The sequence below is a fragment of the Cottoperca gobio genome, chromosome 12 (assembly GCF_900634415.1).
Source record: "Cottoperca gobio chromosome 12, fCotGob3.1, whole genome shotgun sequence".
Taxonomy (NCBI): Eukaryota; Metazoa; Chordata; class Actinopteri; order Perciformes; family Bovichtidae; genus Cottoperca; species Cottoperca gobio.
This window is the reverse complement of record NC_041366.1, coordinates 11,491,172-11,515,565: the sequence shown is the minus strand read 5'-3', so window position 1 is coordinate 11,515,565 and position 24,394 is coordinate 11,491,172. Positions and strand designations below refer to the sequence as shown.

The 24,394-nt window shown below is 42.2% G+C and overlaps 1 protein-coding gene across 1 annotated transcript in view; it reads right to left on the bottom strand.

Moving 5' to 3' along the window:
* The window catches only part of strbp (spermatid perinuclear RNA binding protein), a 70,518-nt gene that overhangs the window by 2,182 nt on the left and 43,942 nt on the right, over positions 1-24,394 (bottom strand). Inside the window, exons 4-18 of the mRNA XM_029444305.1 lie at positions 16,251-16,513; positions 15,168-15,336; positions 12,583-12,877; positions 10,043-10,155; positions 9,112-9,207; positions 8,594-8,705; positions 7,763-7,860; positions 6,172-6,277; positions 5,382-5,465; positions 4,497-4,705; positions 3,130-3,282; positions 2,815-2,949; positions 1,984-2,124; positions 1,432-1,561; positions 1,006-1,059 (exon numbers count right to left, since the gene is read on the bottom strand). Coding sequence (XP_029300165.1) covers positions 1,006-1,059; positions 1,432-1,561; positions 1,984-2,124; positions 2,815-2,949; positions 3,130-3,282; positions 4,497-4,705; positions 5,382-5,465; positions 6,172-6,277; positions 7,763-7,860; positions 8,594-8,705; positions 9,112-9,207; positions 10,043-10,155; positions 12,583-12,877; positions 15,168-15,336; positions 16,251-16,513 — 2,158 coding nt within the window. The remainder of the gene's footprint in view (positions 1-1,005; positions 1,060-1,431; positions 1,562-1,983; positions 2,125-2,814; positions 2,950-3,129; positions 3,283-4,496; positions 4,706-5,381; positions 5,466-6,171; positions 6,278-7,762; positions 7,861-8,593; positions 8,706-9,111; positions 9,208-10,042; positions 10,156-12,582; positions 12,878-15,167; positions 15,337-16,250; positions 16,514-24,394) is intronic.

Here is a 24,394-nt window from a genome sequence, read left to right as displayed (position 1 = left end):
GCGCACTTCATGTTTAGGGCTGTTGGGATCTCAGGGGGGTGCTTGAGGTCTGCATGGGGCCCCAGATCAGTTTCTCCTAGCACATAAGTCCCATTCAAACTCAAAGCTGTAGGATGGACAGAGAGGCCTCCCGATGTGTGCACACACTACACAAGGCTGAGTCTGTCCAGGTAAATGTGACTGCGTGTGACAGAGGGACGTGAATTGTGCACCAATACCTATGCTGTTAAAGGCCAACGACTAGTATACATTTTAGGCTATGCATGTGTGTGTGTGTGGGAGAGCCCAGTGCCCACTTAGCAGCAGTAACATGACAGGAGCAGACCTGCCAGCCCCCCAGTCTTAAATAACAGCGGGTAAAGTGAGGAACTCACACCATGCGTTCTGCTAATCTCAACAGAAATGAAGAAGACGGCAGCAAAGGCAGTGTGTCTGGGTTATTATCAGTCCAGGGAAGCTTGTAGAATGAGTTAGAGGTGGATGTTTTGTCATACAGCTTTCTACTCTTTTCTACTCTTTTTATTCAGGAAGTGCAGCTGTGTGTGTGCGTCATGATCACTTTCTGGGATAAAAGCTTGAAACTGACGGCAGCTCCTTACTGAGAGAGGAGTGATCCAACCGTACAAGATGAGGAAGCGAGTGGCAACAAGCAGATTAACAAACAACTGATGAGCGGTCAATAAGCCAAAGTACCGATAGATTTCCCTGAAGCACGTGACAAAGAGCCAACAGTTTGAACTTTGTTTAATTGGGACTGAAACTCAAACCCCACAACTTGGATTAGAAGATTATTTTGAGAAAAGGGGAGAAATTGAAGCGAAAGGAAGTCGAGAAGAATGTTTGGAAGTACATAAACCTACTGAATGATTAATAAACCCACTAGTAGTTAGCAGTTATTCTACGTTGGGTTAGAAAGGAACCGAATGGTTAAGAGAGGAGAGAAGGTGGAAGAAGGTTATAGACGGTGAAATGAGTTGACAGGGAAAACAAACAAGAAGCACGTACCATATGCAGGAGCAGCTGCTGCAGCAGGGCTGTAGCCATACGGTGTCCCAAAGCCTGTTGGGGAAGAGGTTACAGGGTCTAATTCAATTGCATACTTGTTAAATACCAGGCTGCATTTTTCAACATCTTCAGTAAGTTTAGATGAGTGTTTCCTGCACTCTAGCAGACAGCTGTGGGTTCAAGGTAGGATACATGAGCGGAAGTTAACACAAGTTCCTAACAAGATCAACATATGGTACATTTACTCATTCACACACACACACACACACACACACACACACACACACACACACACACACACACACACACACACACACACACACACACACACACACACACAGTAAACAGTATATATGGTACACTGCATCAAAGAACACATCAGTTGTACAAATAACTAATTTCATATCTCACATATCATCTCACTACCTGGCGTCACATATCCAGGTGCGGCTGCATTGACGAAGGCTGATCTCGCGAGGGCTGCTCTTCCTCTTCCTCTGGCTACCTGAGCTGCTACTGCTGAGGCTGCCGCCGCCGCCGCCAGGGCTCCTTTAGTCTGGACACAGGCACATTATATGTAAGTATGTTTCATGAGCCTCATTGTTCACACATCCTCTGGCACACAGGCTCGTTAATAAAACAGGTGGAAGAATGGTGATCTGATAACGGTCTGATCTGATGAGACCTTTGCTAAACGCAGTGCCACCGATTACTGATGGGTGACCAAAGCCGAAAGATTGTCCCACGGATCACAAAAGACGTTTACACTTTATCATCTTTAAAGCTGCACTAGTCAGTTTGTCTCTCAAGGAAGAGAGTAACAGATTACTTTGATTATATTTTTCATTCTGTGTGTACTGTAAATGCCCCAGACTGAAACAACACCCTGTGTGTCTGGTATGTACTGTATATTTGTGTGTGTGTGTGTGTGTGTGTGTGTGTGTGTGTGTGTGTGTGTGTGTGTGTGTGTCTCCCTACCTGAGTCAATATCTTCTTTTTCTTGTTTGCAGCTGCGTTTGGACCAGAGAAGAGTTTTTCCAGAGCTGCTAGAGCAGCACTGGCCTTTGCTACCTTTTTGTTGGGGCCTGCCCCACGGAACTTCTGTCCATCCACCTCCACCTGACATGCAAACATTAAAAAATATAATCAAAACATATTTTATGATTATGAGTAAGTATATAAGATTATGAGTTAAACAAAAAAGGAACACATTTTTGGCACCTGTGGTTTCATATTTAATGTGATGCCCAAAACCCATATGTTTATCAGTCATCAGTAACTCAGCCAGCGAGTCTGGCTAAACAGGACCTCTTGTTTAGCGATGCCCTGCTGTCAAGCAGGCTTGCTAATCAATCAGCGGAGCGATGGAGCAGCCAGGCATGTCGGAAAACAACACACCCCACAGAGAACAGGAACCAAACTGACTGATTGACACTACCGGTGATCAGCCTGTTTCTGAGTATGTGTGTGTGTGTGTGTGTGTGTGTGTGTGTGTGTGTGTGTGTGTGTGTGTGTGTGTGTGTGTGTGTGTGTGTGTGCGGCTAAGCCTTTGTATGCGTCTCCCCTTGGCAAAAGTGCATGTGCATGTGTACTTGTGAAATAGGACATTTAAAAAATATTTTTTAATTATATATACACATACACATACACACATATACATATATATATATATATATATATATATATATATATATATATATATATATATATATATATATATATATACACAAGGCTCCACACTCTTTTACATGTGTACATGTTTTATATCCTTTATGATAATCAGTCAGTGTGTGTACATGAAGCGCTCACCTCCATAACGAAGCGTTTGTCGTGGCTGCCTCCACTTTCAGAGATGAGTTCGTATTTGAGGCCTCGTCTCTTTTCATTTAGTTCCATGACGGGGTTCTTGCCACTCGCCGTCAGTATAGGACCCTGAGTTCGCACCTGGGGAGGGAATAAATTATTCAAGATAAATGTGCATTAGCAAGAACAGGACTGTAAGCAGGGGGAAGATACAACATTTGGATGTCCTTAAACCAGAGTGACTGCTACATTTTAATCTCTTAAAATCTAAATTTCCCAGACTTTTGAAATGAGTTCATGCACATGTATCTCGATCCCCACCTCCAGTGCGTTGGAACTGTCCGTGGAGTGTTTTGGGTTATTGCTAGTGTGTGATGACGTCTCGCTCTTCCCCTCACCGTCCGACTTCTCGTCTGAACTCATAGGGTCCAGGTCTGAGTCAAAACCTGTCGGGTAGCCCATCGCCTGGAGGACCTAGAGAGCGAAGAGGATGATAAAGTAAAAAGGAGTTTTGGGGGAAACAAACAGCAAATAAGAAACAAAGGTTGATTCCAAATACCAACCATTAGCGGTTTTAAAACCTAAACACTTTAAAGCATATACCAATACATCTGAAATCCCTAACTGTCCACATGTTAGTGAGATGTGATGTATAACACACAGAGGTGTGTAAACAGCTATCTAGCTAGCTGAATGAAAATGTCTGCAGTCTGTAACATCTTAGAGAATTGATTTGCTAAATTGTGGAAATAAATGGGATGAGACAGTTTTTGCAATATTCCCACTAATACATTAATGTCCCTTTGTGTGTGATGACTCTCTTTTGAACAGACTTTATTGGCATCATCAGCCATAAAAGGTAGAGTGCTGCTATCAGGGTCAATACGAATGAAAAGCAGTGCATAGAGAGGAAACACAATCACATCCGTAAATGTGTTGATGACACAAATGGCTCTATTTTAACAAACAAGTAAGCAATATACTGCGGCATATTGCTTGTACTGACACGACAGAGTTTAATATAAATCCCACAATGCTTATAATAAAGCCATTAGAATACACTGGCGGTACAGATTACAGTCATTCGAGTCTACTGTAAGTCCCCGACAGCACACAGAGCAGCAAAGTGTTCCAGAACAATAAGAACACCGAAGAAAATAGAAGAATGACACCTTTTCTGACCCAAATGGGTGATTGTGTTACAGCTGCTGAACCAGCCAATGCATTGAAAGAGAGGGAGAGACACTGAGGGAGACGGGGGGGAGATCAAAAGGTGAGCACACGAGAGAAAGAAAGTGAGTGAGAAGCAGAATGGAAAAGGGGGAGAAAGAGCCTTTTATGGGAATGGAGCGGATAGGGGATTATCCCAGCTCTGTGCTTTGGAGAGCCTCTTTGTTCACAACCACTTTGGGATTACATGGATTTGCCCACCTCTATCCATCCTCTCACACACACACACACACACACACACACACACACACACACACACACACACACACACACACACACACACACACACACACACACACAGGTTTGGCTGCAGCTGGAGCTTAGTAGGTTCTTCAGGTAGCCATCTCTTTTTCTATTTATTACTTTCACCATCACTGTTCTGTATTCCGTAAATCAGAGGGGATGTTCTTCTCCTGTCAGTTGCACATACATAGCACACACCTGCTTTGACTCCTTACCTTGACGGCGACGTGGAGCTTGGCGGTCTTCTTGGAGGATCCGGATGCTTCGTAAATGGTTCCATCCAGATCCACAGACATGGTGAAGACCGGAGCGTGAACCGGGCCCGACTGGGACAGCAGGCGATACTGCAGCCCCGGCCGGATCTGGTTCAACCGCATCAGGGCGTTCATTGGCTGGTTGGAGTCGATGGCTTTACTGTCTAGGACTAACGCAAAAGAAATGGAGGAGGTATGGTTACAGTAGAAAGTAGAGCATATTAGGATTGATTTAATAAGGTTTTGTAAAGGGTGCACCGATTATCCAGCCAGAATTGGACAGACTGGGCCAATTCAGGGCTACTGTATGTAATAAATCACATTTTTTCTAAAGGTTTTCTGCACACTTATCATGATGAATAAAAGGTGCTTCTCTATTTTCTCTCTCTTTCAATCACTTTCCTTCTGTTTGCCAATATCTAAAAATGCCTCTCTGTCTCCATTAGGTTCATCTTCTCCTCGTATGGAGAAATAGCTGGTGATGGTTGTGTGGCCTACTAAAACGTTAGCAATCAATACTATTGATGTGCCTCCAAGTGATGAGGGAAGGTGGAAGGGAGAAAAGCAGACAGGGGAAAAAATAGAGACGGGAAAGAGACGCCGGGCTTGTCTGTAGACAGAATACTACAGATTACAGATTACTTCCATCTCATTGCGCTGCTTTGTTTTCAGTGGTTTGAATAAAAATAAAGACAATCCAATTGCTGAATGAAACTTTTGTAAGATGGTAATTATACTTATTCCTCCTCTCTTCAAAGTCACATTTAAAATAAATGGAATGAACAGAAAAAGCATAAGAAACAGGTAATAACACTCGGCCAATGTTCTTTTCTTTCCTTCTCGTACCTTTCCTCAGATTCCTCTTCATCTTCTTGATGAGGTCCTTGTCGTCCATCGCTCCATCCTCGTATGGCCTCTTCAGACCCAAGCCTGGAAAGAAAGCATGAAGGAGAGACGCAGAGAGAAACATAAAGAGAGTTACTCATCAATCAGTGACTACAAGAGATGTTTGTATGAACGCACACAAAAAGGCACTTGAGTGTGACATGAAGAAAGGGAGGAACTCACAGACAAGATAAACAGAGCAGCAAAAGGTCAACAATGAGAAAGACATATAAGCTCCTTTCCTACATGCACCTTAATCTGTAAATGCTCTGGGAAATTGTCCATGTCAGCGTCATGAGGCACTAAAAGGCTCGAGTCGATTTAACATGAAAATCGCTTTGAAAATGTGCCAACTTTAGTGTGAACAAAAGCAGAAACATCACCAAGGCTGACGTGTTTCTGCTGTGACACTGAGAAAAAGACATCATATTTTTCTATGTCAACAATATTGACAGTGCTGTCAGTGCTGGTGTGTAGAGAAAAAAAACACCAAATGCATCCATAATGATCATGCCATGTGTGAAAGGATTTGACCAAATATACAAAAACCCTCTGCCTGAACTAAGGAATGCTGTAGGCTTCATGTGAGGAGGACAGACCAACGGACAAGCCTTTTACACGGACAGATTAACGGAGACGGAGAGAAACATGGAAACAAACAGACTGAAACCTGATCAGACAGATAATCAGGCACACAAGGACAGAAACACACAGGACGAGGTGGAATGAGCAGACAGGCAGGGAGACGCACCTTCTTTATCAGACCAAGGGTATTTATGCGATGGTTTATTTGAGGGAAGAGGCTCCATCTCCAACACCTTGTAGACCTGTCCGAATGCCATGAGTCTGAGAGCATGCTGTTGAAGGCAACACATGGGAGAATAATTGGACAATTGGATCATACATTTCCTATAATGCAACGTGATAGGGTGTTTTTTTTTTTTTTAGACCTTCCCTGCCCTCCTTTTTTTCAAACAGCAGACTTACAGTTTGCACAAAACGATGGACTGGCCCTTTAAATCTAAATGTTAAATATGAAACATTTGACTCTTTAATTAATTTAGGGAATAACACAGTGAATGCCTGCAGTTTGCTACATGTATCCAAGATAGAAGATGTGTACAGACGTGCGGTCACATATTTTAGTTTTACAGCCGTCTTTTGTTCTGAAATTCTGTTTGTAGCATTTTACAAAATCTGAAGATGCTGTGCCAATGAAGTACAAAGCAGGAGCTTATGCATTCATGTTGAAAAACTGAGCGAGACAAGACATCAAGATACATTTCTCAGGCTGATATTTATCGTCTCAAACGTAAGAAGGTCATGTCAAAACAGAGAAGCAGACGGGCAACATGTAAATATGTAAATGTGCAATAAATATGTTCATTAATGAATGTCTACAACCTTGAGTTATCTTGCAACACAAAGCATCACATTGTACTCTACTGTTTATTGGATTCCCCCGTCTTAATATTATCAACATCAGGAGATATACGGACCGCTTGTTAATTTATCATTCTCAAATCTACGGTGCACAACCATGAATTAACACAAACAATCAGAAAAACAGCCAGAATGGGCCACAGAGGCTCTGCTAATACAAATCCATTAGGGAGGTAGAGTGTCTCAGATATTCATGAGGCTCGGCGTAGCTCATTGACAGAGCAGCTCCCTCTCTTGTATCTGCTCTTGTATCTGCTCCAATACAATTATCCCCATTGACATTCCAGCCTCGTTCAGGCTGCCTTCAAAGGAAATGGACGGCAGGATTCACTAAGCCATGTGGCTCAGAGGCTGCCCTGCTCAGTCGAGTGTGTGTGTGTGTGTGTGTGTGTGTGTGTGTGTGAGAGTGTGTGTGTGAGTGTGTGTGTGTGTGTGTGTGTGTGTGTGTGTGTGTGTGTGTGTGTGTGTGTGTGTGTGTGTGTGTGTGTGTGTGTGTGTGTGAAGAAGGACATGAGAGCACGCACGCCCACAGCGCACGCACACAAATACTGTCCTCGTGGTGTCAGAGATGGATTTATGTCTCGCAATGGCAATAGTTTCCCACACCAATCATTAAAATGCAGCACCACACACAGCTCTTTCTGGAGACGAGCATGCACGCTCGCAAAAATGTGTGTGTGTGTTTGTATGAGTGTATGTGCGTGTGTTTGTAGATTGTGTGGTTGGGTTGGTGGTGGGTTCTTTCTGTCTGGGCGTGTTGCTTACTGATTCCCACACATTGACAGCGCAGGGCAAGTGCAGCTGGGTGATAACAACTGTGTGTTCAAGCGGACGCGTGTGTGTGTGTGTGTGTGTGTGTGTGTGTGTGTGTGTGTGTGTGTGTGTGTGTGTGTGTGTACCTGTGCGCGGTAGGTAATGGCCTCAGCCTGCTGGTCGGTCATGTTGGTTAGTGTGTTTGTTGGCTCTTTCTCACAGGGGTCGTGTAAACCTGGACCACCTGGGGGAAGCGACAGAAACATTAAGTCAGCAGTTGTCACTGCAGCTCAGCAACATTTAATTAGACTTCACTGTCATGAAATAGGTGACGATGGAAATCCTGACAATTAAAATAGACAACAAGAGCTATTGGAAAATGTAACTGCTCAACTGTGAGATATTCACTAAGTCACTGAATTTAAAAAGGTAAAACTCCTCAAGCTGTAAATGTGCCACATTTGCATTACATTTGAATACTGTAGGTGAATAAATATTCCCCCGCTCCGTGGCACATTATTTCCTTGTAAATTAAACTTGAGGAGTTTGTATTTGAGTCTTTATTTGCATTTTGTCAAACATTTATATAAACTGCTCTTTTCTCTTTTCACATATTTAAAATAAATCTCAGTGGTTTCTAAAGTTGGAGCTTAAATACGCCTCAGTTTCGTACGACATAACTGGCTTTTACATGCAAATTACATGTTTTAAATCAAATAAAAATGAAACTTTCATATACTTCTGAAGAATTGAATTTCTGCAAAGTATGCACAACATTTTGTAAATAAAAGCCCTTCAGCTCATAATTAAGATGCTCTTGTAATGATGACCTTCCTCCGACAGCTGCGCTCTGCTGGGTCATTGACAAGGTCTTGACCTCTCTCAGAGAAGCAGCTGTATGATCTCATCCACCCAAACTCTGTTGATGTCTCTAATCTTTCCAGCTGTATATTCATGCCTCCACCATGGCTCCATACCTGGTAGCAGTATGCCTGAGGCGAGACACTCCATGACTCGACGCAGGGCTTCTCCAGCCCCGAGAGGTCTGTTGCAGGTGGCAATTGCCTTTTCACAGATAAGCTCTAAGGGCTGCAAGAACACACACAAACAATAACACAGATGAACTTGCAGCTGTAACGAACATTAGAATAAAAAGTATTGACCCCTTTTACACAATACCTACTGTATATGTAAATAAACTTGTGTGTGGACGTCGCTAATATTTCAATAAATGTATAAATGTCTGTTGCTTAAATGTTGAGTTTACATAATATATTTAGTGGTTTTCTCACTAAACAGAATTCATATTTCTTGCGAAAAACATGAACAGCATGTACGTCAATCAAATCAGATGTTTGAGCTCAATCCTTCAAATTTCAATAGAAATAAAATATGGACGCACAAATGCAAATGATGTAAATATGAAAGTTCAAGGGGGCTGAACAAGTTCTTATCATTTCATAGGATGAACACTCAATTACAGCGAAAGACTCACCCATCCCTTGAGAGGTTCCCAGATGGAGTGTCTATTGCACATGTCTCTAAGTATCCTGAGAACGATAACGCAGGACTTGAGCCCGTTCACTCGAGCCTGAGAGAGATCGAAGGACGGAGAGGGGAGAAGAAGGAAAGGCGAAGAGTTGCAAGAAGGAAGATTAAACAGAAACAAATTGAGTGCAGGAGGTGTGGTATTTGTGCAAACACATACAGATAAACAGCCTGCTGTACACCACAAAGCCACACAATGAAGTGATTGTATCCGTCTAAAACCCCACAGAGAATGAATATCCTGCGTTGAAGACACTTAACATTTTGAATTTAGTTTACGAAACATATTTTACTCTTAATTTGAAAAAGAAATCTCTTTTTTGTCGTCTATATCTTAAAAAAATGAACTAAGATGTCGTCAGTAAGGTAAGTGATTTGGGAGATAGATGGGGGAGGGTATGGGAGGGGAATCAAAGGGAAGCATTGACATACTGTACAGAGCAGGCAGGTTCACATAATAGCCAAAAAGAAAAACAAGTATAAACCATTGCTTTTGTAGCCTTACGATTCTTCTCACATTCATCTACCTAGATGGTGAAAATAAGCTTTTTTTTTTAGAAGATTGGGAGAATTTGAAAGCAACCAAAAAACGTAATGATGTAATATTTGGCATTGTTTGTCCATGATGAGTTGAGCAAGCATAACGTTTATCAGCCATATTGGCTTTAACTATAAGATCATTTGAAATCATTCTAAAATGTAAATTAAAATGTTAGTAAAGTAATTGTTCCACAATTCTATCTGTTCTACAGAAATCTAACCTGAGTGGGCATAAAAAGCACCACAGCATGAGCTGACAGTGAGTGTATGCCCTCTGGGTGAATCGTCAGGCTACAATAAGCATCGGATAGGAAGACAGGAAGTGAGTGGGTGCCGACCTGGAACCACTTGGCGTGTCGCAGCGCTGCCAGGGCCAACAGACATCTGTGTCTATCCAGCACCTCCCCCTCCTCCTCCTCAGCCTCCACTCTCTGCGCAGCAGCACCCAACACTGCCACAAAACAATAACAACCCGATATAGAGAACGTAAAACACACACACGTCATGTCTGAGTGTGTGTGTTTGAATTGTGCGCGTGTGAATGTGTGTAGACACACTTGAAATTGTGTGTGAATGCACACATACACACACAAAATGCATGGATATTTTTGGTACATACAAGGTGCTTTTCATGCCCTAAAGTTGTTCCTCTCCTTGTAGAAAGCGCTGACTCTCTACAGGTCACAGATCTGTGATGAATGCTCATAAAAAAAACGTCCTCACTTTAAACAATGTGTCATTTTCAACACTGTGATCCGTGGACTGCATCACATGTTGACTTCTTTAGCACATAGTAATACAGGATTCTTGTATAAATATGTGCTGAAAATGACACACGCTATTGAACAGTGATTCAGTAGTTTACATCCATCCAGTCACTGACAAATCAGTGAAAGGGAGAGCAACCGGGGTCACAAGAGAAGAGACAACTTTTTGAGATGGAGAGCCCCCCCCCACAGACATACACCTAACAAATACCTCAGGAGTGTTTGATTTAGTGTGTGGGCATTGTTGGGACACATTCATTCATTTCACTGTGTTCCCAGCAAGGTAAATCAACCTCTCCTTCACGTATTTGAGGAGGATTTCATTTATTTTGATCCAGTCTGCACCAGGCAGGAGTCAAAATAGGAGTTTAGTTTTTCTTAAGGTGCACTTGATTTCACAGGCTCATAGAGAAATGGTGCAGAGAAAGCAATTCAACTTCCTGTCTGGGCAAACACAGAATCAAGCGCTCCTAAAGTAGAACTGAAAACAAAATTAAAAAAAAATCTAAGATAGTTTGACTCAGTCTCAGACAAACAAACACAGAGGAGGGATCAAGGCAGGGTTTAGTTCAGAGCCTCTTGGTTGGTAAAAGAGGAGCATTCTTGCACTTTTATATGTAAGCGTTTGATTCATGCCACCAAGCACGCCAGGATGGTTGAGTTACCAGCTCTCTCCAATTCTGCTGCTTTAGAATCAACACTAAATCTATGATGTGCAAGGCCAGCTGAATCAAACGCAGCTGTGTATGAATGAGTGCGGTTACATGGGGGTTTCTGAAGAGGGTTTACTGTGAGCGGGGACCTACTGGAAGTGACATAAAACACACTAAAGAGCCCTTTGGGTCTCTATGAACACACAGCATGGTAAATATTTTCCTCATCACTCTCCCGTGAAAAGACAATCCTTCCCTGAAGAGGTAATAAGTTGAAATGTCAAACGTGTCCAATGTGTAGCAGTACAAGCACAATGACATCTATCTCACTTTATCCCTGAACTTACATGGCCATTATCGCAGCGTAGCTCTTCCTCTGTCGAATTCATGCGGCCGTGTGTGTGTGTTTCGGTGAGATGTATAATGGTGTATCTCAGCTGCATGTGGAATCGCTCTACTGCTAGCGGATCATTATGGTCTTTCTCCTCTCGCTTGCTTGTCCCCCCCACTGCTCTCTCAAACACTCTGCTGGCCGCTGCCTCACTTAGCGCTCTTATTTTATCTCCTTCTGTGTTACCGACGCCGTCCTCTCCCTCAGTCTGATGAAAAATTTAAATAGCCGGAGCTTCAGCGTGTGCGTCTTTCAGAAATAGTTTACAGACTCTCTAATACGTTAGCTAATAAAGTTCTGAGCAGACATAGTTTTAAGAGAGCTGGAAGAGGTGCTAACATTGGAAAACACTTCTGGTGTCTGTGCCTGTCAATGCATGTGTTAATCTGCAGAAGTATTAGACTCTGCCTTTCATAATGTAGCCCTGTTAGACAGACTGGCCCACATCACTCAACCGCCACAGGGGCTTGATGAAATCTGAGCAACTCAGATATCCAGTGCGACAGGTGTCTTTATCCGTCGGGTACAATATACAACAACACGCGTGTGCATGTCTACTCCTCCGTGTGGTTGTGTGTGCATGCTTGATTGCTCTTTGAGAGAAAAATACGAGCTGTCCTCTCCGTCTTGCGTGACGTACGGCTAACCTCCGCGCTATTTCTCATCTCTCTCTGAGACCCGAGTGTCTAGTTGGACGGGAGCCACAGGATGGATGGGCAACTTGCTACTGCTCGGTTATTGATTTTGCTGGCCTGCTGGCCTTGCCTCCCCGTCTCACCTCCCACAACCAATTATAATCAGTTCCTGCTACCCATGAAAACAGGTGGGGGGATGGTACGGGGAGATTGGTATTAGAGTGAACACCAGACAGTTCCTGTGCCTTTCAGCTCTGGTATGCTTCCTGTAGCTGTCTTGTCTTGTGTCGGCATCAGTTAACGACGTCATACCTCTTGTTTGAGGGAAATACAAACAGCTCTATAACATTTACAAATATAATATAAAGTGATATTCTGTGTTGCGGTGTGGAGTGAGTAAAAGGGGGAAAACTACAACTGGCGTGTTCCTACCTCGCCCATTCTTCTTCTCCTGCTCCTCCTTTTCATCCTCCACTTCCTCCTCCTTCTCCTCCTTCTCCTCCTTCTCCCCCGCTTCCTCCTCCTCCTCCTCCTCCATCTGTCCTTCCTCCCCATTCTCCAACGCCTCCTCCTCTTCCTCCTCCTCCTCGTCTTCCTCCTCGTCTTCCCTCATGGTCGGCGAGGTGAGGGTAATCGTCAGTGTGAGTTTGGGCTCTGTCGTAGTCCGTACCAAGATGGCCGCCTCGGGCAAGGAACTCGTGACCTCATATTTCTCTTCTGTCAGCTTCTGTCATGTGTCAGACGGACATAATTGGATGGTCAGAGGCCAAGGTCACAACATGACTCCGTGCAGATGAAAAAGAAGCAAATATATCTGAGCCTGCTGCTGCTTCAACATCAACATTAATGAGAAATATCAAGTGGATAATGTGCATGAGGAAATAAAACTGATTGTCCATGCAGATACTGTATCTCTGGATATTTGTTCTATTTTAGTCCCTAACAGGTGATATCCTGAACTAAAGCAGTATTCTGAAACGTGAGAAGTATCCCTAACTTGCTTGTCCACAGATCATGAGAAGCAAAAACACAGACTTGTTTTAAATAGTCACATTTGTACCAACATTACAATAACATCAGCACAAATGAATAAAGGGCACTGAATGAAAGCTGTGACATTCGAGCATTCTACGAAAAAAAAAGCGAAATTAGGAAAAAAAAACACGATGTACAGTAAAGATTTGTATTATGAAAGCTCCTATAAGCTCTTATAACTCTTAGAGATATTGTAATGATCGTGTGTGTGTCTATGTACGTGTCTACCTCAATTGTTTCTCAGTGTCACAAATTCATTTGTGAAATTGTCTATTTGTATGTACACTATGGTCCATTCAGCCCCCATTCTGAATCAATCAATTACTGCTGACCTCTGTGGTCAGGACTGAGCAGCGCTGATGATAATTCATGTCAGTATTCACAGCGGCCACATTTGTTACTCGGTACACATGCACGTAGGCACACGCGCCTACATACAAGAATTAATGGGATAACAACCGCAACAACGACAAAATCTTTTGCAACAATGACCTGCAGTCTCGCCCACTGAGACACTTAAACAAATGAACACACACACACACACATGTATATGTATATATATAAATATTTATAAACATTAGATGTGAACTAAAACACAGCATGAATGTGTAGTTGTTTCTGTTGTACCTCACATATGCTGCTCTTGTTGTATTTGCTAGAGGACTATGCGTTTGTGTAAGTGTGCGTACTTGCATTTTTTACATTTGTTGTGTGTATGAATCTGTCATCCAGTCACATTATGGGAACTCAGGTCCGATGTGGAGGCAAAACAAACTGAACGCCCCAAGGTTCATCACTTGTTAGGGCTTAGATTAGAGTACGCTTCTAGGACATTCATGTAAATCAATGCAATATACTCCTAAACAACAAAAACAAGTGTGTGTGTGTGTGTGTGTGTGTGTGTGTGTGTGTGTGTGTGTGTGTGTGTGTGTGTGTGTGTGTGTGTTTCTAACACTGCTTAGGTGAGCAGTGAGTCGCAGAGGGCCCATCTACATCCCATTTGGCCAAGATGAGAAAATCAGAATCTCTGGTCACTGGACCGAGACATGAGATTACCTCCATGCGCACACACTCAGAAAGCACACACTCACACACACGCACGCACACTTCTTGTCGTTCTCTCTCTCACACCACTTAACTGCTAAAGAGAACAGGCACAGAAGAGGCACAGAGGCAGAATTTATTCATTGAGTAATTTCTGCACTAGCCGGCCAGGCTGGGGAGTTTTTACCAGGTTAGAAGTTATTGCTACTTTCTTTAGGTTTTTAGAGAATGCAAAAGTTCCTCGCTGCCATGATATACTGTATAGCAAACAAATGACTTACAGTAAGAGATTTTCAAGGAGGACTCTAATCCCTAGGCGCTACATAAGGCCTGAAAAAGTAGAATACATGTTCCATACTAGATCATTTAACATTACAAGCGAACAAATACAAGAGTCAAAGAAGAAGAAAAAAAGAAGAAAAATATGTACTGCCTGCATTTATTTTGTACTCTGTGTGTACTGCAGGGATCAGTGTGTTTCGTATTTCTGTGCAACGGCTTGTTAATCAGGGAACATGACACTGAGGTAGCGACAAGAGCATTAATCACACATGACTCATAGATACTAAAACCCCTCTCAACTTCTCACTTTACGATATTGCTGTCCCTTGCCTACTTATGCCAACACTACAAAACGCTTCTCTTTACACTTACAAATTAACTTATTAACAGGGAGAGTTGCCAAATTCAGGCGGAAAAACTCATAAATGTGGAGCTTCCAAAAAGCTTGATTTCTGACATTGAAGAGGAAAGTGCAATCCAAATAAAGCTCTCTTGGATTACATTTGGCAGACTATGGCTGAAGGTTTCATGCAAGGCTAAGATGCAACTGTGTGTGTTAGCAATGTGTGCACAAGAAACCCAAAGAGAGAGACTAAGAAGCAGCATTATGTGCCTGTATGCATGCATCTGTGTATGTGTGGGTCTGTGTCTCTGACCTCTATCTGTGTGGGTAAATTGTGACAGACAGTGTCCAGCAGTGTCTGTGTGGGTTTGTCTCTGCACATCAGCACCAGCTCCAGGTCCATGTCGCCTTTGATCAGGAGGCCTTTGGCCACGAGGCCAATCCTCATCACTCCACACAGCACGCCACCACTGCTGGGCTCTCTGTTTTCAAACGGGAAAATAAATGACAGGTACAATTCATATCTCATGTGGTTTTTAACTGTAGAGAAATACAAAACAATTTAAAATGTGCCCGCCTCAAATTTTTCCAATAAAATCTATGCTTGGCTCTTAGTTCGAGGTTATGTTTTTGGTGTGTTTGTCTGTTTGTAAACAGGATTATGGAAAACCTCCTGGCCCCTTGTTCATGAAACTTGGTGGAAGAGTGTAGCATGGGCCAAATTCTGGAGCGGATCCGGTTCCCGTTTCACTTATGGCGGTGGATATATTTACTAGTAAGTTTCCAAAACAAATTTGCCAAACATAATACCACTACTTCAAATAAAGAATATCTTAATATGTATCAGCATTTTATGTAACCTTCAACGAGTAGCTGCGTGATTAAAATACAAGGTGCCAGTTAAGATTGCAAAATAAGATCTGACAAGACAATTTAAGACCTTAATGAGAAGTAGTGAACCCTTAATAAAAAGATTCATGAAGATAGCCGACCATGGAGACTGTGCCCGGAGACTGTGGGAGTGTGGAGAAGTGGCGAGTTAAGTTAATTTCCTCTGGAGCTGCACATGCTCCTGCTGTTCATCTAACCCTCTGCCAGAAAGCAAAATGTGTGTATTTCCCAATACATTGAACTATTCCTCATGTTTGGTCAGACAAAACAAGCAAGAGGACGCCGCCTCCTAGTTTCTGACATGTTATATATATATATATATATATATATATATATATATATATATATATATATATATATATATATATATATATATATATATATATATATATATATATATATATATATATATATATATACACACACACACATACACACACTATATGATCAATCCATTAATCCAAATAAAAAAAATACATTGCAGATTGTGTCAATTCTACCCCACCTGTAGCTGTCACTGGAATCCTCAGTTTCGTTGCTGGGCTCGTTGCCAGGATCGTCCTCCTCTGTGCTGTCTGCTGGTTGGCTGTCGACCTGGCTGTGGACGTCGCTGTTGCTCTGATCCATCCAATCGGAGACGTGTTTGAGAGCGCACTCGACAGTGGACACCAGCGTCTGCACAGCTTCCAGCTCTTGAGAGGAGGGGTAGATGGTGGAGTGTTTCGCCATGACGTGGCGGTCATCGTTACTGAAGGAACGGAAGGACCTCTAGAAAGGGAAAGATGAATGAGGAGTTAGTTATCAAATTTAGTACACATTCTGATTAAAATTGCCTGGAAACACTCAAACAGAGAGACACACACACCTGTACACACAAACACACACAGCAAGGGCACCACTGGAGGGAGGTTTTCAACAACAGATTGAGCTTTAATCCATCAAATCAAGCTTTGGTCTTCCTGTTGGGGCCTGACTTCACTCCACCACACACCCAGATTACACACACACACACACACACACACACACACACACACACACGCTTGCACCACGACCAAACAGCAGAAATAAATTCAAGACAAACACACTTACTGTCCCACTAAGCGTGAGTTTAAATGCCTTTTTGTGTGTGTTGCTTTAATGCAGACTGCACATATATCTTTTTTATGGGAAAGAAATCAATCCCTGTCTCAGTGACAGCTTCCATTTAATGGCACTGACCCTGACACGCATGCATGCTCACATGCACATGTACATGCAGCTATAAGAAATTAATTCGACCACCATCCTCTCCACCTGTCCTAATTCAATCAGACATTCTGGCCCTGGGAATTTATGTCAGCTCTTTGCTTTTTCTCATTTGCTCCCTTCTTCTCTCTGGGAGGTATAAGAAGGAAAACACTGGATGGATGAGATCAGGACGGAGGCATCAAACGGGGGGAAGGTAAACGACAGAAAAAAGAAGGGGTAGAGGAGGGCTGTGGGAACCGTACAGAATCTTTAAAAAGGGAAAAAAGGACATAAAATGCTTGCAGCAGGGGAGGCTGAATTCAAAGAAGAATGGAAAAGTAAAGAGATGAAGGAGAAGAGAGGAGCAGGTGCAACTGAGGCTTTGGTGATTCACACTCTGCAATTAATACCACCCAGATGGGTTCCTGTGCCCTCGTATGAAAACATTGTGTAAATTTTTTGTCAGCTGTTTATATCTTTTCACGTGTCACAGCATTTCAGTGGGTGGCTTTGTTATGTGAGAGATTACTTCAACATCTAACAATTAGGTACTGACTAGTGTAATGTACAAATGAACAACGGGGGAACGTAAGCGACAATGTAGAGAACACATGATGGGATAACCCTTTGCAAGCATAATTACATTGAGAGTGAATTATAATATGTTATCAATGTATAACAGCAATACATGTAATGTAAATGATCCTGGGTAACTATAATTACTGACAGACAATACCCATGCGAAGGACGAAGAATATATTACAGTGTCGGTCATTACACATTGTTTAATATTAATTCCTCAATTCTTACATGGCTAGCAGCAACGCCACCTCTGCTGTATTCTTAACTTTAATTCTCGTTTCCTTGTTGCATTACTATCGTGTTATCTTTGACTTTCGAGTGATATCAACCAGGATTCTGAAGTCAGTGCAGCTTTGATTTCAAATGTTCTGGATCATTATAGTTCAGTTCATCTCTGTCTGGCTTTAAATCTCTTTCTTCTCTTCCTTCTGTCTCTTTTCCGCTCTCTTTATTTTTTATACATTTGAAATATAAAGATATCATATCTGAGAGAAACACTTAAGATTACAAGGTATTGTTTACATCATCACATGGCAAGCTGAATCTGAAGGATGAGGTTCATTTTTAATCATTAGACGTTTTCGCACTGTGCCGGGGAGCCTGAGGTACATAACCCAGTTCAACATGAGCGTGCTGCTTTCAAAAAGCTGCTTATCTCCAAGACCCACATTTCCCTTTATTCATTACACACACACACATCTACATCTACACACACCAGGCGTGCTCACGGACACACACACACACACACACACACACACACACACACAGGAGAGATGACCTTTTTCCGTTGTAGTATGGATAGTGTAGCTGGAGCACTAATATCCATCTACTTGAAATCCAAGGACCAACTGCGCACACACACCCACTTCATCCGGTTCCTAATTGAACTGGTGACATTCTCTTCCACCAGAGTGAGTGAGATAAAGCTTTTAACAGAGCGGAGAACAATCACTGCACAATAACTGCAGCACCACGGTCTGTGTAGCTCAGTATGTAGAGTGTGGCACAAGTATTCTGCAATGTTAGCCTCAACATGCCCGCTGGGACTCATCATTCTACAACACTTTGGCACTGGAGTGAATTAAGATACTATAAACGAATATGGCGATAATAAAAATCGACATCGTCACGTCTTATTTTGATCACCATGAATTGCTCGTCTTCATTTTACATTTTCAGGCAATCGATGATTTTAAATGCGGTTTTCAATAAATCTTCATCGGTGTTATGAGGCATGTGTCAAAACATATTTCTCCTTCAGAGGGGCAACAGGACAAAATAAATGCAGTCAATAAATGTTCAATAGTGCTAGTGCAGAGCAACGATCAGAGGATCGACAGTAAATTAACCAACAACAATTTTGATTAATTAATACGCAACTGAAATATAAAAATGTTCCTGCTTTTCTCCGTTTCATATAATTGTAAATACTTTTCATATTTCTGTGGCTGGGATAGATTTGTTGATGCATTTTCCACAAATTTGTGACAAATTGAAAATGTAATAGTCGGTTAAATAGTGAAAATAATTGGGAAAACACCAACGGGTGTTTTACCTCCTCTTTATAGAGACAATGTTATATTTTGGCTAAAGCAAAAAGTGTATGTATTAAATTACATACAGCGATCCTGTGTGTATCTTTGTACTTGTGTGTCTTCTCAGAGCAGTGTTTAACAGACCAGCAGTCGCAGATTTTATGAGCCGTTGCTAATGTGAGCTTCTGCAGCTATAAACCACATTGCGAAGAGTGTCCATGTATCCGTGTGTGTGTGTGTGTGTGTGTGTGTGTGTGTGTGTGTGTGTCGGTACTACTCGACCATGGGGGAGTTGTTGCCCAGCCGCTCTGATCACCATGTAAATCAGAGCAGTTAAGGAGGACTCACTGACAGGAATCGACCCCCTAGGGCAGAGTGTGCCCAGATAATGTTGCAGACATTTAGACAAGTGACATGATAAGTAAGCGAAGATGGAAACTGATGCAGGATTTTGAAGTTTCACACCTATTTGAGAGAAAGGTTAAGTGGACATTTCATGGCAGCATTAAAACTAAATGCTTTACTGTGTGTTTTTCATAACGCTCTTCTAAAAATAATGAAACACCTCCCTTAGAAAAACAGAACAGCATCTCGGAATAAAGACTGACACACCTTGGTTGTCCTTGGATCATCTCTGACCGGCAAATAACCGAGAGGTCAATCACACAATATGTTTAAGTGTGCATGTGTGAGTGAGAGCAAAATCAATCATAGATCTCGATCCAGATGCCCGAACATCCCTCAGTGTCACTTATTAACAAAACTAGAGTGTGTCCAATTGCGGCACATTACCTAAAAGTGATCCATGGAAGTAAAAAATTAAGTTCAGGTGTCTTTTAGGGCCAACGTTAATGTTGCTATGTCTGCAAATTCAATGTATCGTGCTCATCTTAACTTTGGATATCATAGCTGTTTTGCTGTAGAAATAAAAACACAACAACAACTCCACAACAAAGTGTGCAGGGGCAAGAAACACCAGCAGTTAAGACCGTCAGACAGGTTGTAAGCAAGCCAACAGTTTAGACATATTGTCTGAGCCACTTTGTTTTGAGCAAAAACAAAATGTCAGAAATTGGCTAATCTGCAAGTTTGTTTTGTCTCATAGTCTCAGTGCTCATTTTCCCAAATCTCAGCAATTAACTTGGAGAGCGCATCATTATTCTTGAACCATGGCCAAACTAATGAAAATAACATAACGGCAGAATTATCCTTTACCATGTTCCAGGATAAAATGTCCCACAAAATTGAGTATACTCACCTCATTTACTCCAAGCCCTTATTTAGCCCTAATTTTAGACAATTTCTGGATTTAATAATGGGTATATGTAGTAATGATGTAAATCCTTATTGACTAATTAAAACGTTTAAGATAAACATTATTTAAGCTCAGTCTGGAATGAAAACCTGGACACAGATCTACATTTCGACATGGCAGTGTCGGGTCCGAAAGTGTGTTTTCAGAGTGTTAGCATAATTTCAACATCTAGCTTCAAAGCCAATTAATTCCGTAAAGCGCAGACACCCAAAAAACAATTACAACGTGTAATGATCCAAATATGAATATTACAGAATCTGTAAAAATCGTATGAGGGAAGCAAAAATTGGTTGCCTGTTATTCGTCCTCTCTAGGAATCAGAAACACACATGCACTCATACAACAGTTAAATCCCATCTGTCTGCAAGCCACCAGCACACACCATGCACTGAGTGTGAGTGAGTGAGTGTGTGTGTGTGTGTGTGTGTGTGTATGTTCGTATGCCATTGTTGCATAGTGCTTTTAGACCACACACTTACCAATTACACTCCATTTCATGCTCCAGCGAGGCCGACCGGCTGGCAGGCCCATGTTACATAACCACATTACACAGCATTTACAACTCGCTGTGTAGTAAACTAATGTGCACACACACCAACACAAGGAAACCTTGAACATATCATGACAAAAATCCAACACATTGGTCACTAAACATGAAAAGTATTAATGACATATGCACACAAAACCCATACAATCAATTACGCACAGTGTCTTACACACACATTACTACCAACACCTCCATCCATCATACCCCCACCCCCCCACCCCCGTCATTCTAATGCTTAACGCCCTGCAGTAAAAGCATTTCAGTTCAAGGTGTTGTGGTTAGACACGCACCCTGTCAATAGAGGCTACTTCACTTTAGAGGCTGCAGAATCCAATGATTCTCCGCTCCGTCACTGCCTGTCTCTTCCTGTCTCTCTGTGGCCATCTGCTATAAATTACATGACCCAATGCCAAGGACAACACTCGCTGGAGTATCAGCTGTGATTGGAGGTTTTTCTTTTTTTTTCTCTACAAAAATCGATCTACTATTTTAGAGCACTATTTAGGAACATTGTAATGAATGGGTGTGCGTCTGCTTTCGCAGTGTGCCTGAGGTGTTTGTGTTCTCTTGTTTTTAATAAGTCATGTGCCTAAAGTGCATGCCGAGTGCTTGGATGACAGCACACACTGCGAGGTATTGTGAAGAGAGATTGAGATATGAGGAAGAGAAGATGAGAGAGAGTTGGAGAAAGCTTCTGCAAGTAAACAAACCACCAAAGCTGAGAGATCGACAGACGGAGATGCAGGGAGACCAACTGGATTTTTAAAATATTTTTAGCCAGCTGCAGCAACAAAGGTTTGTTTGAACTGACAACACAGGCCAAAACATTCTCATATCAAAAGTACACTAAAAGCCAGAAAAACAAATCACTTCCCATAAATACCACGCAAAAAAAAAACTATTTCAGGAGGCTGCTTGAGAAAATGTCACACCTCTTTAGCCTAACATGAAACCAAGTAAAGTTGAAAGATAGGAGAAAATTCAAAACCTTCAGAAACCCATCACAAAAAAAGGGCTCGGAGTGATGGAACAAGCAACACACACAAATAAAAAAAACTGTCTGAGTAACATCCAGCAGCCTAGGGGAGAACGCATTAAAAATTCATCCTGTGATTTATCTGCACTCTGCTTGGCAAGCCGGGCCGACACACTCCGCTATCCTGTTTTATTGGGCTCTCTCTCTCTCTTCCTCGTGCCGTCTTTCAAATTACCACATGCGTGCAGTCACACACGCATGCCCACAATAGCAGGGTACAGGTACATCAAAATATATATGAAAAATCATCTAGTGGCAAAACAACAAACAAGCTGTCCATGTCAAGCCGGACCTCTCAGCGGTCCTGATAAACATTCGATAAATACATGTAAAACATAACACAGGGTAGAACATGTCATCCCCGTCTTCACTATGACCAGCCTGTTATGTTTTAGCATCGACGACATTCATCTCAAGTCTTCTGTCATCAATCAATCTTACGAACCAGCCTCTCCAAACTGCAGTACCAAGTCTAATTTGCACTAAAGGAAGAGTTTTTATTAATTTTTTTAAACGCCCTTTGACCCCTTTAATGTGTCGGCATAGTTTTAAAGGTTTATGGTCTGCCTATAAAATATTATCACCGGACCACTAAAAGCAGATGAGCTGGCATACTATTACAGTACTGAGTACATGTATACATGAGGGAAATACCTAAACACAGTAAAATAAACACAAACTTATGTCATATGCGAAGAACAGTAAGAAAGTCAAATGTTTCCCCGTTACGACGAAAGCTTCCAAAAACTCGTTGAATTTTTCAGCAATTTGGTTATGTCTTTTACTAATTGTACATCGCAGATGCTGTGAATATTTTACACTCCATATAATATGAGAAGCGAAACTGAAACCACAAAATTGTTAAAACTTTCCGCTCCGTCTGCAGCGTCTCCTCCAGGAACTGAGCAGCGAACTAATGATGACATGTGAAAAGACCGAACTATACAACATGCCAGACAGATACAAAATAATCAAAGTGTGTGTGTGTGTGTGTGTGTGTGTGTGTGTGTGTGTGTGTGTGTGTGTATGTGTGTGTAGGGAGGGAGGGAATGAAGACGCAGAGAAACACTGCAGGCATGTGTATTCATTAAATGCAGAAAGCTCAGAGGAAAGTCGATAAAGAAGCCTTTTCGGTGTATCGTGTGGTTTGCGCGGTGACACCCTTGCCAAGGTCATCCACAGTATTTGCTGCATCACCATAACTCAAGACTAATCACAGCACTGTGTTTGCACACACACGCACACACACGCACACACTACTCTCATTACTCTTGGTTATTTATGAGCTCAACCATGTGCCCTCTTCTGCGGTGTCCAACCTCAGCACCTTCAGCAACATCTTGTTTTCTCATTCATTTTTCTCCCCCTTTCCTCCCCCCTCCATTCTTCCACCCTCCCCTACAAACCACTCTCTTCCTCCCCCCCACCCACTCACGTTTCCTCCTTCCTCCTCTTGTTCTAGTTCTTAATAATTCATCTTCTGCTCTGTTCCCCCCTCGGGGAAAAGCTCCCACTGTCACAGGCCAAGAACATTAATCAATCCCTCGTCTCTCTCCCCCTCTCTCCCTCTCAGGTCTTTACCTCCCTTCTCTCCCCCATTTCTCCACTCCACACGTCTCATTTTGCCTTCCATATCCTTTGCGCTTTTCATCCATCATGTTTCTGTCCATCATTTTATGTTTTTATGGTCTTATCTGCCCCCCCCCCACCCCTGCCACCACTTGTCATTCTCCCCCTCTGCTGCTCTCTTTGATCTTTTGAGACGCCCTCTCCTCCTCCTAAACAACACACTAGCTCTTCTTCCTCTGGTAGCATGCTGCTTGTGCTATTATGTAAGGAAAACATCTCATACATGCATTCGTTCAGTATGTGTGATTGTGCTGGCAGAAAACTGTAGACCAATGATAATTACAAGTTATCCAACTTTAGGAATATAAACATATGGAAGAGAACAAATTCCTTTGGATCAAGATCATAAGAAAAACATCTAGAACGCCTAATAAACAGCCAACAGTAATTAAACTGATTGGTTTATTGTGTTGCTCCTTTCGTTAAACACCACTGTCTTCTTGAGTTTCCTTTGATTGTTCTTCATTTTCTTAGCCTCCTCTGTCTCTTTTATTCTTCTGTCTTCTCCTTCTCCTCTTTCCCCAATGTTAACATATAGCCTGTATAGTTCCTCCCCATCTAGGCAAAGCTATACATTCCTGTCTGCACAAGCTCTTATCAGGTATCTCTCTTTGACACACACACTCTGTTGTCATGTCTAGAACAAGTCCTCAGCTTGAACTCTTACACCCTCCAGTCCGCAGAGTGTTTCCTTTGTACTTGTGGAAACTTCACCAGCAATCGAGTGAGCACAAATCACATTTACACACACCAGCACCTACAGACGGAGAGTGTATTA